Below are 15537 nucleotides of genomic sequence, written 5' to 3'. Positions count from 1 at the left end.
TCAATAGCATGAGAAGAAGTCTAATCTTATTTTGAAGAGGTGGTAAAAAAGTCAACGTTTGGATTTTTGTCTTTTTGCTGTTTTCCAGCCTACTTTTCTTTTTTCTAATCAATAATCGAGAACTTTAAAGTCACATCGATGACTAAGAACAGACCCAACGTTTCAAAATTCAAATTCAAAGCTCTGCGACTTGAGTTGACTCCCCAACCCCCCGTGTGGAAACACAGACATCAGCTTTCAACCACAAGTCCTATTGTCACCTGTGTGTGTTTGTCACTGAATAAAATGTGAAAAGCTGGTCCCACATTTCTACATCTGAGTGGACGCACTATAAAAGGAGCCCATGAAACACCTGAAGCGAGAGTCGTATTCGTCCATCTTTGATGCTCTGCTCAGTCTAATCTGACAGCGCTCGATGCGAGGAGGTGGATGTTTTACTCTCAAATCCCAAATTGTTTACGCGCGCGCACACACACACACACACACACACACACACACACGCACACACAAAGTAAGACAGTCGTTAGGTAGCTCAGCGTTTGGAAGGGTGGGTTGGTTGCTTCGTATTTGTGAAATTGTGTTTTATCATCGGGCTGGGTAGCTAGGTAGGTAGCTTAGTTGGTTGGTGCATAGGTAACTAGCTAGGTATGAAAGTTGGTAGGTGTAACAAAATGGATGTAAAGTGTGATGTAATTCTACTTATTTTGTATATTTTGATAAGTGTCAAACTGCTTTTATTTTAGACACTAGGAAAGTGTTTTGAAATATGAAAGAAAAAAATGTTTCCTTTCACACTTGCTTTTTTCCTCCTTTGAACCATTTTACCACCCCGCCCAAATCCCTTCTTGTCCAAATTGAATCAACGACACACTTTTGATTCACATTCCCATCACGCAGGCAACGGTGAAAAAAATAATTGATGTGCCTTTGATGCCAGCATTTGAGCACAGTTGACTTCCTGAAGCAAACAAATACACGGATTGTGTGATAAGAGAAGAGCATAAATAGATACGGACACAAAGACACGCTCACGCGCGGTGCGGACACACACGCACGCACGCATGCATGCACGCACGCACGCACGCACACAAAAAAGGGCAAGAAATTAAAGATAAAACTCACATGTGAACCCCACATCACTCGTTTCTTTGGGCGTCTCAAACAATGAACCTTGGGGACAGGGAAAAGGTAGGGATGAAGGATGGATGGATGGATGGATGCTTGGATCAACAAAACAGCAAAAAAAAAAACAGGAGTCACATGAGACAGAAACACAACACACCGACTCACCACTATCAGCGTCGTTGATCTCCAACAGCAAACAGCGTGACACTTCTTTTTTGAACCTCGTTTGTTATTAATCGTGAGCGCATCTGCCAAATGCCAAAGCGATTAGCGGTTGAGATGACGCAAAATTTTTGAACGCGGCGTGACAGGAACGCATGGCACGATTACAAGAGAAGACGGCATGGAGGGAAAAAGGCATTTGATGAAGTGGGAAGCCAAATGAAAGGACAACAGACAACAATGTTGGGAAAATTCTATAAAATAAGACGTGCTTATTTTGACACATTTGGCATCTGTACTGTATGAATTCAAGTTTGTGCTCATTTTTAAATAGAAAGCATGAATAATAAATGGAAACGCAAGCACACGCACACACAAAGACTTGATTTGCTGTTCTAACCTGCGCTTTGTGTCATGCAAATGCCAACACGGTAAAACACGTTACACGGGAGCTCTGCTATCTGCGCAGATCACCGCGGCTCTAAAAGACGACATCAGAATTTATTTGCTGGAGACGCACTACGTGCTGCGACGTGACACACCCACATGCTCACGCACATTTTATGTCTTCCTGTTAGCGCTACAGGAAGTGGTTGAAACATAAGCTCAGTGTGTTGAGTCGTTACAAGGACAGAAAGTCAATCGGGGGAAATGAGCCTGAATGTATAACCCTGCAGGTTTCATCCCGGAAAAGATCACTTGAGTACAACATTAGAGCAACGAAAGGGAAAAATTGCATCTGAATGAAACAGCGTTACCTCGTTACCTCTGCGCCCCGCGTCCGAAACGCATAATTTTCCCGCGGGGCACACAGTTCGAAAAAAGGTGCGTTTTTGGGACACAAGGAAATTTCTCAGTCAAAACAAAACCAAAAAAAAACAAAAAACAAAACTAAGGTGCATCACCTTTTGTTTTTCCAGCAACGATCGCAGTTTGATAATCGCCGCTATTGTTGTTTTGATCTTGAGATAAGTAATCTTGCGTGACGAGATTTTCGTTCCCGCAATACCAGATTGGAGAGATCGGCAGACGATTGCCAAGTTGTGTAGCGTTAAAACAAATGTTGCGAAAGTTTATTGCGGAGATATCGCAGAGAAGCAGCTAAAGTTGGATCGTGTTTTGCGATAATAAAGTGACTTTGAGAAAGCCTTGCATCATTGGAAGCACAGTTGAGAGGAGAATTTATGAACTCAAAGACTGAACCATGGGAACCTATTTCTCAGCAAATCTTGTATGCCAGAATTATTTAAATTTTTTTATTTGCATTTGTTTATTAGAAATAAACCTATTATCAATGTATATTGTTGTTGTTTTTATTATATGCAATTGAATAAGTAGACCATTTCAGAATTCGAAATTTGGTTGTTGTCTAAATGCATAATGCGACTCATACTTTTCTGATCAGCGAGTTCCCGGGATGGGCGGCCCGGTAGTCCAGTGGTTAGCACGTCGGCTTCACAGTGCAGAGGTACCGGGTTCGATTCCAGCTCCGGCCTCCCGTGTGGCGTTTGCATGTTCTCCCCGGGCCTGCATGGGGTTTCCCCGGGTGCTCCGGTTTCCTCCCACGTTCCAAAAACATGCGTGGCAGGCTGATTGAACACTCTAAATTGTCCCTAGGTGTGAGTGTGAGCGTGGATAGTTGTTCGTCTCTGTGAGCCCTGCGATTGGCTGGCAACCGATTCAGGGTGTCCCCCGCCTACTGCCCGGAGACGGCTGGGATAGGCTCCAGCACCCCCCGTGACCCTAGTGAGGATCAAGCGGTTCGGAAGATGAATGAATGAATGAATGAATGAGTTCCCGGGACTCGCAGGGCCCAAACTGTAAAATTATCACTGCCGAAATCATTTGGATGTCACGGTGTCTTTTAATGAGCCACAGCGCATCTTCCTTGTTACCACCAAGACCCCTGATGGACAAGCGGTTTGTTTTCAAAAGCACAAAAAGAGGAGGCGTAAATTTGCTGCACTTATTTATTCAAGTAGAGGACGCACGTGACGATTAATTGAGTCGATAAGAGGAAATACCCCAAACTTCTGTTTGAGGCGTAACCGTTATATATTCGATCGGAGGCCAATGGAATGGTCATCTCTGCATGGATTTTGTTTTGGAACACATCCTCCGCTATTCACTTCAAAGCTTAGCACCGGCTAGTATAAAAGTGGTGTCTCTGGCATCATTTTGCGGCACTGTAGGTGTTCCTTTTGCTTTTGTGCCCTGTTCCACTGTATTTCGAGATACCAGCCAAACCTGCGTTGCCCTTTCAAGCTGCTGACAACACACCACAACTTATTGCTTCTATTTTTCAGTCCTTAAGCGTTGGACTGTGCTATACGTGTAACGATGTATACCGTGCATTCTTGACTTGTAATTTTGAGTTGCCTTCCAACAATTCGTGTCATCCGGAGAAGCCGATACGACTTGGAAAAATGGGGAAAAATACAGATTATGTCAAGGCGCCGGCTGATCATTCCTGGCTAATGAAGGGTTGTTGTCGCTCAGCACACCGAGAACCTGTGGCATCGTTGCATGCACAAGCGAGAGAATGTGTGAGCGTGTTCTAAAAATATGTTCCGCTATTTTTTTTTTTTCTCTTCTCCTCTCGTCAAACGTCTGCCAATTACTCTCGGCGCAATGAGTAAGCAAGGTACTCCTCCTCATGCTGCAAGTCAACAAATATAATTGCCTCCGCCTTGGAGAACCGCTGCTATATTCGCTTCACCCTTTCAAGCGTTTTAGAAACTCACCACAAAAAAAAAGCAAAAAAAAAAAAAAAGCAAAATGGCAGCTCATTTGGTGGCTGATGCACTTTATGATGGTTCGTTACGTGATGTTAGGTTTTTGTAAGAAAGGAGGCTTTGACTTGACCGAGTGAGGCCACCGGTGGGTGACGTTCGGAAAGTAAAAGAGGATGAATCGACACCATGAAAGCAGTCAGGAAGAGCGACACAAGGCAGGCGAAGGGAGAGATGATAGCGCCGCCTGAGGAAGAGTCGGAGGAGGAAGATAGGGAGGTGGCAATAAACAAAAAAGCAACTCTGCCTAAATGTATTTAGCCGTTTTTGGGAAATGATGCAGAAAGATTCGTCAGGAAAATGGAGGAAAGAGGACGAAACATAAACATTCACTGCAAAATGCTACCACAAAAACAAAAATAATTAAAGAACGAAGTAAGAAATGACAGAAAACCATAATTCAGAATGAGATGACACGAAAACATGAACTTTTAGTCGGTAATGAGGCAAAACAGTCTGCATTTAGTCGGAAAGGGCACAAAAACACGCATGGAATTTTCTAGGTGCGCTTCGACAAAAATAGTAGGAAAGCGACTCGAACAAAACAATTCAGAAGTGATACAAAAGCGAAACATTTGAATGGGCGGGATGATACAAACATGCCAATTTCGAGAGGAACAATTCATTTCTCACCAGTTTGATTTAAAGTGGTACAAAAACATTGAATGAAACATTTATTCATCCATTTTCCAAACCACTTATCCCTCGCGAGGGTCGCAGGTGTCGCTGGAGCCCATCCCGGCTGCTTTTACAACCTCAATTGGTCGCCAGCCAATCGCAGGTCACACACAGACTAACGATCATTCATACTCACAAACACACCTCGGGGACAATACAGAGTCTCCATTCAACCTTGGGTGTCTTGAAAGGTGCTTATAAATAAAATGTATTATTAACCTACCATGCATGTTTTTTGGCACCGGCAGATTTGCATTTTTCTAATTTTTTTTTTTAAATTGGTTGTCATTTTCCTCAATATTTCCTCTACATGTTCACCCCCTCTAATAACCTTTCCCATGAAAAATGCAGAGTCGCTGCATTTCACTTGGTATCAATTATACACAAATTTTCGTTATTTGCAGGCTGACCGGTTCTATATCCCCCCTTCAGCCCCCCTGAATAATGGGGGTCCACTGTACTGTAAGATTGTACGGTGGAACTTGCAGTTGTCCACTACTGTGGACTGGTTTCCAACAATGGGGAATTGCCAGTATTTTAAGGGGAATGTCTCTCACTAACATTTTGTTGAGGGGTGGGGTGGGGGTGGGGGGTGACTTTGAACAAGTTCACATCCAAAATGAACTTTCCGTGCGGGTTTCTAAGCGGGTAGCAGAGGATCAACTTACTCTGCATACAAAGTCCATCGGTGCAGTTCTGAGAGTGAAGCACCAGACCCTCGCAGTCCTTCCCGCCATTTTTGGGCGCCGGGTTGTTGCACTCCCGCCTCCTCCACTGGGTGCACTCCGTCCCGCACGCTGACCACTTACTCCAGTCCGTCCACTCGCCATCCACTAAAGGGAACGGAAAGGCTTCCTAATCCACTATCAATGCTGGGATTTGCTTACGCATATGACTTGACCCTGAGAGAAACATGGCTGCCGAACATGCAACAGCAAATCTTTTTTTTTCATTTTTTTATTGCTTTGTATTGCAAGTAAAAGCAATTCAGATCCTGCCATGCAATGTCACGTGTAACATTGCAATTCTATGACATCATCGCCACGTGTCCGTGACGTCGCTTTGCAAGTTACGGCAGAAAATAGCAAACTGGTTTAAACTCACCGGTGCATAAGGAGGTGCAAGTTAGTTTCTGGATGGCCTGTCCGTCACAAGGCAATCCGCCGTTTAAAGGGGCGGGGTTTGTACAGCTGCGACTTCGTTTCTGGAAGCCCCGCCCACAGCGGCTGTTACACATCGACCACTCCGTCCACGTCGACCAGCCACCATTAACTGCGAAGTTCAAGAGATCGGTGATTGGATGGACAGCTTATCGCCCCCACAATCATAATAGAAAAAGGTTTTTCGGTCAAGACAGTGCATGGGTTGCTGCTTGATGCTCTGCCTAGCGGAAATATGGTGAAAGAAAAACTGAAGTTGGAGCCATTACACGGGACATTGGTCAAATGTCAACTATTAAATCCATCATGTGCTTTCACACCTTCTAAAAATGTTTCTTTTTGTGGCTATACCGTGCTGAGAATGATGAAAAATGTTTAGCTTTTTCCTGGACATATATGAGGCTTGAATCATTGGAGGAGTTACAGTTGTCACCCCCAACTGGGAGGGCCCAAATCAAATATTCTTTCTCTGCTGTTTTTTTAATGCAAACTGCTCTCACGACTTAAGCAACCGACACAAATGGCGTTTACAGGATGTGTCCATCAATTTTTTGAAGCGGGACCTTCCTATCGGGTACAACAAAAATAGGTCAATTCGAGCTTCTTCACCGAGCTGCCTCTCCACCATGCTTTTATTTATCCCCCTCGTGATCCGCCACATCCCTCCACTAGCCTTGCAACTTTTTCACCTTGTCAACAGCGCCAGCCGGGCCCTCGGGGAGTGTGTGTGTGTGTGTATGTATGTGGGGGGTGGGGGGGGGGGGGCGCGAGGAGATTGAACCGCAGATTGAACAATCTATTTCTGTAAGGATACATCAGTGTCAAACCACTCCATCTCAGGCTGCCTGTCTGTAGCAGCGCACACGCGCAGGTTTTATTTTTTTCCCCTTCGGATTGAAGCGCACAGTGGATAGATGCAACAGCGGTTACACCGCAGGGAAACACGCAGAGTGTGTTTTTCTTTTTGTGTGCATCGCATGCGCGTTGTTTCCTCTCCTCTAACCCTGGCCAAAAGCTGGCGCAGGTGCTCGGCAAGTCAATATTATGACTTGATTTGTTGCTCAGCACAGCTGCCATGCCGCCAAAAATGAAGCCCAAAATATTGTGATTTGATTATGGCCTACTGGGATTCATTACTGAAAGATAGGAATTTCAAAAGCGGTCAATTGCACCATATGATACCGATGATTACCGTAAACGATGACGGTGGCCGTTGTGCTGCGTCTCTTGGCCACGATGTTCTTGGCCACGCACGTGTAGTTAGCCGTGTCCGAAAGACGCGCTTGTTTGATGATCAGATTATGGTCGATGGTGATGTAGAAGTTTCTGTCCTCCGCTGGGTCGATGATCTCTTCGTTCTTCAGCCACTCCACCTGTCAGAAAGAAGATCAGCAGAATGTTAAATATTTATAATGGGTCGAGTGAATGTCAAAACTGAATGAAAAAAATTGCATTTCTTCAAATTTTGCGTTGCCCTTGTATATGAGAAAAGCTCCAGATATGTCAAATCTGGCTCACTTTTGCAAGACTGGCCAAAATTACCCTAAAATGGCAGCTTCAAACCAATACGGGCAGCCTTCCTCTGTCTTTTCAGCCATGGAGTCTTGAGACTTTTTTGGGGTGCCAGTCTTGACAGACATGACAAGTACATTTCATGTAGTGGGGTGAAATTGACTTCAAATGACGTTTTGTTGGGTCTGAGAGTTTATGGAGTGTCAATAAATGGTTAAAAAATATATATACCTGTATATTTTTTTCAGTTTAGCATCATCAGCATTTGTACAGGATTGTGGTTTAGGATTGGTAGCCGTCAGACCAAATGTATAGACCAAATCCGTTTTTGAAAGACACCTGGAAATGTCTCAAGGAACCCTAAATTGCACGCTTAAAACCAAAATAGCAGACTGCGTTTTTGTGGGCACGGGTTCTTGAGATTTTTGTTGTTGTTTTGGTCATGATAGACATGCCTGCCCAAGTTCACATTGTTGTGCAACACACAATGACGAAAAGGCAAAAACTCAAACACTGTAATTTGTTCCATAAAACTGTATCAATTTATTCGCAGAATTCTCATAATTTTGTCATCATTCTTTGATCTGAGCTTCTACTTAGGTATATTTTGTCCAATCCGATTTCAATCTAATCTGGCCTTCAGAATCAGTAGTGCGGTTTGATGGCACGAACGCAGTAGGACTCATTTTTAACCAATCAGCTGTAGCCCTTGATGACATCATAATTTTTCCATCCTGTGATTGGTTGCTCAGGGCAAAATTTGTTCCGGTTACCTTCAATGAGCAAAATATGTCTCGAGCGACCCGAACACATTATTAGATGAAATAATCTCCGGTGAGTATGATGTCGTTCATTTATACTTTTAACATTTGTGTATTGATTCTGGACTTTTACGGATTGTAAATGTAAAGATCGAAAAGATCCCACACAGAAGGCTGGCAACGGCGAAAAGCAGGCAAGTGTCCTGAACATATGCTTTTACAAGGCTCCTCGGGTGAAGGGTAGGACAGCGGGGAATATCGTATTTATGAGCCTAATCACATTTCCCGAGCGCAGTATTTACGGCGGCAAACCCTCGTAAATTCAGCCTGTCCGAGCTTTATGGCGGAGGCATAAATGTTCGCCGCAACATTGTTCCATTCCCATTGTTTAATTTCCTTCTCGCGTCACGTTAGGAAATGGAAATCTCAGATGTGGCGAAGGGAGGAAAACAAGGCCGCTGTTATTGCTCCGGTACTTATTCTCGAGCAATTTGATGCTCCTCTCTCCACCGGCTTGATTCTTCGGATGACGGCAAGCTCCTTGTTTGACCTTTTGCTTTCTAATATAAAACAAAAGGTTATGCTCAACGACAAGAAAATGGAACATGCAGGCTGTGTACGGCACAAATGGGAAGGAGAGTGCTTCCTTGGACGGACCCAAAATATCAAGATGTGTTCAAGAATCAAGGGAGTACGGTGAACATTGGCTAACCCACGTGTCACTGACCTTTTTAAAACTGAGAGCTTCCTCTTGGATGAATGTGAAGGGCTACCAAGTCCATACACACTTCCGAAAATACAAATCCCCAAATTATCTTAGTATGTGATCAAAAATGACTGATTTTAATTTATGTTAAGACACTGACCAATACTAATGGTTTCGCACAATCATCAGGTGCATTTTCAAATGATAATTTCTACAACATTCTGAGAAAAATCACAATGTCCCATCACTGTTGAGCTATTTTGAGAAAGGGGCTGCGAACTGCACCTTGGGGGCTACCTACGGCCACCACGTTGGGGACCCTTGAGCAAACCTAAATGAGCCGTCACATTAGTTAAAGTTAGCGAACCTTGAGAGGAACCTAAAGAATCCATTCACGATCCATCCATCTGCCCATCCATCCATTTTATAAATATACCATTTCCAATTAGTGCTGCATGATATTGGAAAAGCATTATTCCAGAAGAAACTTGTTGCATACCTTTGTTGATACTTTTTCGATATCTTGTGCATCCATCCATTTATAATCTACTAGCTGGTTCGCCGCCCTCCGGGCGGCTCATCAGCTAGTTCCTGCGGAAGGCTGGTAAGGTGGGCCTTCGGCCCACAAAAGTGTTGTTGCTTGGTTCAACTTTTTGTTCATCTTCATTGCTTATCGCGAAAATAAAGAGATGTTTAGCTCTACTAAATAACTAACAATTTCATTGCAATGCTTGTGGGTAGACAACATTTTTTCGCTAAGATGCCCGTGCGATCGTAGTGAGCCACTGCCTGAGCGGCGCAGTGGCGGCCCGCAGCGTCGCGGTGAAGTAGGTACGTTTTGAAAAGGGACAGACGGAAGGACAGACCGCGTGCGGGACGACGCGCAATATGTATATAGAAGATTCCAGCCATCCTCCAAGGATACTGGACCTCATTCCGATCCCTCTTCACCCGCCATCTTTCATCGCTCCATCCAACCATCCATCCTTAGTCCCAAGCCACCCATCCACTATCCAGTGAAGACCAACCCAGCAAGTCCTTGTCCATCATCCAGTCCATCTGTTCGCCATCCATCCATCCATCCACCCATCCCACTCTAACAATTATTTTGTCATGTACAGCTTCACGCACGTGGCTGAGCTATTCAATCTACTCCATTACCACCGACTTCTTTTCCCTCCCTGCCAACGCTGTTTATAAATGACTCCCAGTCAGCAAAATCAATGAGAACAAACATGCCTCCTGCACTTAAAAAGTAATTTGAACTTCAATGCCAATTAACCTCGGCAACCTTCCGCTCTCACACATGCTTACTATAGCACTTTCGGAAATGAAACAGACACGCGGTGATGCAAAACAACACAAAAGCAGATCTTTTGCTGCTTTATCACAGCTGTAGTGCCGGCTTTTCATTTTGGCATGCAGGGCCCATAGATGCTCGGCTGGGCTCAGACAACCAGACCCCATGTGGTGGCAATACCACGGCAGCCATCACATCATTAGCCCCAGCTGGTGTCAACCAATCAGTGTGGGTGTGTGTGTGTGTGTGTGTGTGAGAGTGTGTGTCAGACAACAGACAGGGGCTGATTGGATCAAGTCAGTCTTTGGGGGCGATGGCGCGTTTGTTATTTTAACTCTCGCCCCGACATCACCTGTCTCCTCGCTTTGGGCGCACAGCTTCAGACACGGACACACAAACACAACCCGCAGTCTTTGATACAAGGATCGACGCGCACACACACCAGATGTAGCTCTGGCCTTGGTTTCAACTGATGTGGGATTTGCTGATGGTTCAACAAGTGTCTGGTCTTCTTTTCTTTGAAACAAAAGGAATCACGCGACATTCTTTTCAAAGGGAACGCGGTAATTAACTTGAATCAAGCCTGTGGAAAAAGCATTCCGCTGCTACAACAGGGTTCATCGTTAGCAACCGGCGAAATTGGAGATTTGGAAGTACAGAGGCAAGTCCGAACTTTGGCTAATGCGCCTTCAGTGAAGTACGACGTCGCACCGACGTCGACATACTAGCATAAGAGCAAAGAGGAGAGGTAGAGAAGGTCCCTCAAAGCTCCAGTTCCCCTAAGAGAAAATACGTTGTGCTCAGGTTTATAATTAGCTCAATACTATGCTAATTTCCATTAGCCCGTTTGTGTCGTATTAAGCTCAGACTTTCATTAGATGAAATTGTGCGGTTTGGTTTTACAGTTAATTGCAGCTTGGAGCGCCAAATAAACGGCTTCTTGCAAACACTTCTATTGCGGAGAAATGTGCGAGTGAATGTAAAGAGTTCTGTATCTGAAGCTCGCTTGTAGACTGGCGAGTGATGGAAAAGTATTGCGGAACCGTTGGGTATTGGCTGCGTCACCCGGTGTGCAGCGGAATTAATAGCATAACCCTATGTATGTATTTTTTTTACAATTGTACTGCATTTTGCGTGAAAACTGGTGCAATTCATTCAAACGCTCGCTGGTGTGCTGTTGCTCGAAGGACAAACGTCCCATCTCCAGCTGTGTAAGATCAAGGCAGAGCCAAAAGGGAAAGACTTAATGCACGACGCTTTCTATCTGCCTGTTTTTTTAGCGGCGGTGGCAGAACAAAGGCTTGGCATGGATAAAAGTAGGCCACAATATAGAGATAGTTTGTTGCGCTGGGGAGCGCCACCAAAAGGAAAAATTAAAAAAAAAAAAAGTTCCGGAAGGCGAAAAGCTTTGTGTGCGGGAACATCACAGTCTGTCGCAAAAGAGGAACATCATGTGAATGTTTCAAAGGCAAAACAAATGACAAAGTATTAAAAAAAAAGGCAGATTATGAAAGGTGCTAAAATGTGGCATTGTGGTGATAAAATGAGAAAACACACAAAGGAGCGCTTACGCAAGACTCTTTACCTGCAAATCACACTGTACTGAAAACGAAGTGTTGATACTGAGGATCATCCCCCTTGATTAGCTATATTATTTCCATCCCCGCAAGACCACAGCCGAGTGGCTTAAAGAGCTCTCTCCGCCAGTGATTAGCCTTGCCTGCGTGTGCGTGCGCGTAGGTGTGTGCGGGGGAGCGGGTACTGAGCGGGCGTGGTGCGCTCCAATAATCTCAACGAGCCACCAAGGAAGATTTGTCACTTCATTTCATGCCGGAATGACACTCCAGTCATGGGATACGGAGGTAAGAGAGCAGGAGGAGCCGTACTCACTTTTATACGTGCAAACATTTCCAAATTAGCCCACAGCCGCATTATTTTTTTTTTCTTTTAAGTTGAAGAAAGTTTGTTTGAGTTCTTCCCTGGCTAATATGTGGCTTTATGGCAACCGGGACACGTTATTGGCCAATGAAAAGCATGCATTTCGCATCTTTTATTTGGAAAGCAAAAATAATGATGCAAAATAGGAAGTTGTGACTTCCCAGTGGAAATAATTATTTTATTCAAATCTTAACAAGTAAATCATATTTTCTTTTTGTATATAGAGATACCACAGGACAAAAAAACGTTTTTTTCAATGGCAAAAAAGTAAGGTTCGTAGTACATGTCTTCAAATCTTATCCATCGAACTTGTAATCCATTTATCCTCACAAGGGTCGCACGCGTGCCATCCTAACTGTCTTTGGGGAGTAGGCGGGGTACACCGTAAACTGGTTGCCAGCCATTACAGGCCATTTGTGACCACAATCACAATCAGAGCCAATTTAGAGTGTTCCATTAACCTGCAATGCATGTTTTTAGAAAGTGGGAGGAAACACAGGTACCCGGAGAAAACCCACACAGGCACGGGGAGAACATGCAAACTCCACACAGGAAGGCCGGAGCCGGGATCGAACTCTGCATTGTGAGGTGGATGTGGTAACCTATATATCAATATATGTATTGTAAAAAGACAACATTTTAAATAATTGCCTAAAGTTAAGTAAAAAATGTTCTTTTCAAATATAAGCTCTACGTGCCCCCACAAATCAAAACACAGTATTCTCCTCTGGAGAGAGGAGAAAGCGTGAGGGTTTAGAAACCGTCTCGGAAGCTGATGGAGGTCTTAAGAAAACACAACGGACAGAGCAAAGTTGTTTGAGAGGATGCGAGGAGTGGAAAAGACAGAACCAGGGAGGGGGGTGAGAGATGAGCGCTGGCAAGCCAACACCATCCGTCTTTCGCCCCCACTTGCGTCACTTCTCCTCAGTGAATAAAAAGACAATTGCGTGCGTGTGTGTTATCGCCAACAGATGCTAAGCAAACACATCAGCCATATCCCGATGTGCGGCACTAAGTAGAATAGTAATCAAGCCCTTCATTAGCGAGCTAACAAAGGCCATTACGGCCTAATCAACACTCTTCAAACTCAATCGGGGAAAACTAATAGAAATTTAATCCAATGGCACACATGAATTCAGCTAACGTGCGCGTGTGTGTGTGTGTGTGTGTGTGTGTGTGTGTATTTGCACAAAATAATACATGAAGTTCATCGCCCAGGCTTTCATTTTTTCTTATTTAATTTCTCTTGAAACTTGGAAGCGACAGTACAACCGTTTACTGAAAAGCAACGTCGAGAAATTGTGCATTTACATTTTTTTTTAATATGTGGTTTATGGATATAAATAGCTGGTGGCCCAGTGGTCCACTGGTTAACGCGTCAACCGCGCAGTGCAGGGTTCAATTCTGGCTTCGGCCTCCCTGTGTGGAGTTTGCGTGTTCTCCGCATGCCTTTGTGGGTTTTCTCTTGGGTACTCCAGTTTCCTCCCACATTTCAAAAACATGCATGGCAGGTTAATGGAACACTCTAAATTGTCCCAAAGTGTCAGTGTAAGTATGAGCGTGGAGGATTGTTCTTTGTGCGCGCTTGTGAGGATAAAACGAATCAGAAGATGAATGGATAGAAATAGAAAAACACTCGTATTCCCTGCCCGATATAATAGTGACTTGAGATAAAAGTGCTTTGACTTAGGAAGTATACTTGCAGTGAACCAAATGCGGTTTAACATGAGCAGGTGAAAGTCAGGTATCTAAATTAGCAGACTTGGAGATGTAAAATATGATGGATACCCCGGGCTACATTTAAAGCAACATTAAGCTAATGACGGCAGCAGCCCAGGTGTCTTTAATGAAGTGAGCATGTGCCATTTGACGTCCATTTTAATTGGCCATATGTGCCGTGGTGTCTCTTGGGGGGGATTTTGGAACGTCCCGCTGCCCTGGCGACACGCTCCAAATGGACCGGCGCTGCAACAACGCAACGCGGGTTAGGTGAGAGCGACACGGTGGGATTTCTGGGGAGTGCTGACAGTTTAATTAATGAGATCTGCGTGAGTGACATGAAGATCCAATTAAAATACGATGACATTACTAGGTTGCCATAGCAACTACTGCTGATGTCGATTGCGCAGAGCATATTAGGGCCACACTCAAAGAAAAAAAATTACACTATCTATCTATCTGTCTATATATATATATATAGGGCGGCCCGGTAGTCCAGCGGTTAGCACGCCGGCTTCACAGTGCAGAGGTACCGGGTTCGATTCCAGCTCCGGCCTCCCTGTGTGGTGTTTGCATGTTCTCCCCGGGCCTGCGTGGGTTTTCTCCGGGAGCTCCGGTTTCCTCCCACATTCCAAACAAAAAAACTGATTGAACACTCTAAATTGTCCCTAAGTGCGAGTGTGAGTGCGGATGGTTGTTCGTCTCTGTGTGCCCTGTGATTGGCTGGCAACCGATTCAGGGTGTCCCCCGCCTACTGCCCGGAGACAGCTGGGATAGGCTCCAGCACCCCCCGCGACCCTAGTGAGGATCAAGCGGCTCGGAAGATGAATGAATGAATGAATATATATATATAATATGACAATATATTCATCATTTGAAAAAAATACAAAGAAAATAATGCAATTTAAAAAAAAGCGTAATTGTCTGAATTGATTAAAGTGATCATCTAAAAGGGTTGAAAGGTGTGACGCTACATTGCCTGCCGTTGTTCGAAGCAAACTGTCACGTTGGCGCCCATAGATTGGATCCCCATCTATTTTCAATAACGTAGCATAAAAAGGGGCAGGGGGTATATTTCCCAGAGGTGTGCGCATATTGTTCTTCAAAGAAACTCTCAAGCGGGAATTAAGAAAAAAAATACTACAGAGGGATAAGGAAGAGAAAACAATCCCCAAAGTGAACAAATAGTGCCAGTGCTCTCCAAGGTGTCCCACCGCCGACAGAACTAGAACACATGAGGACAACCGCCTGGACTGGGACGTGCCTTTTGAGACCTATTTATAACCCAGCCGGTGCACCGCCCATGAAAGATGTATGGCGTGCGCGCACACACACGCACATACACACACGCACACATGCAATACATCATTTTACACACGCAACACTGACTTTGCGACTGTAAATGAGCCGAAACAGTGCATTTTGTTTTGAGCGAGGCACAAAAAGCAGAACCTATGTAGCCAAGTGCACACAATAGGAGAAAGATGGCAGACAGGCGGCCGATGGGAAAAAAAGTGCCAGGAGAGTCAATAGTGAGAGGAGAGGAGCAGAGATAAATGAGAGAGGGAATGGGGGGTCGAGGAGGGGGGGAGTAGTGGAAATAAAAGATTGGAAGCATGAGGAGATGTAAGAAAAGAATAAAACAATGCGGAGATGAGGGTGAAGATAGGGGGATGAAAGGGAA

At 44.6% G+C, this 15537-nt stretch overlaps 1 protein-coding gene across 3 annotated transcripts in view; it reads right to left on the bottom strand.

Annotated features, from left to right (window-relative positions):
• Positions 1 to 15537, bottom strand: part of LOC127602372 (netrin receptor UNC5C-like) — a 156170-nt gene that overhangs the window by 19545 nt on the left and 121088 nt on the right. For 2 of the 3 annotated variants that reach the window (XM_052068442.1, XM_052068440.1), the window contains exons 5-8: positions 7110 to 7290; positions 5862 to 6029; positions 5426 to 5590; positions 1123 to 1170 (exon numbers count right to left, since the gene is read on the bottom strand). In XM_052068442.1, the coding sequence (XP_051924402.1) occupies positions 1123 to 1170; positions 5426 to 5590; positions 5862 to 6029; positions 7110 to 7290 (562 nt within the window). The remainder of the gene's footprint in view (positions 1 to 1122; positions 1171 to 5425; positions 5591 to 5861; positions 6030 to 7109; positions 7291 to 15537) is intronic. The other variant, XM_052068441.1, reaches the window with a different exon arrangement.

Source organism: Hippocampus zosterae, chromosome 6 (genome assembly GCF_025434085.1).
Source record: "Hippocampus zosterae strain Florida chromosome 6, ASM2543408v3, whole genome shotgun sequence".
Classification (NCBI taxonomy): Eukaryota; Metazoa; Chordata; class Actinopteri; order Syngnathiformes; family Syngnathidae; genus Hippocampus; species Hippocampus zosterae.
The sequence above is the reverse complement of the archived record's forward strand: the minus strand, read 5'-3'. Positions and strand labels throughout refer to the sequence as shown.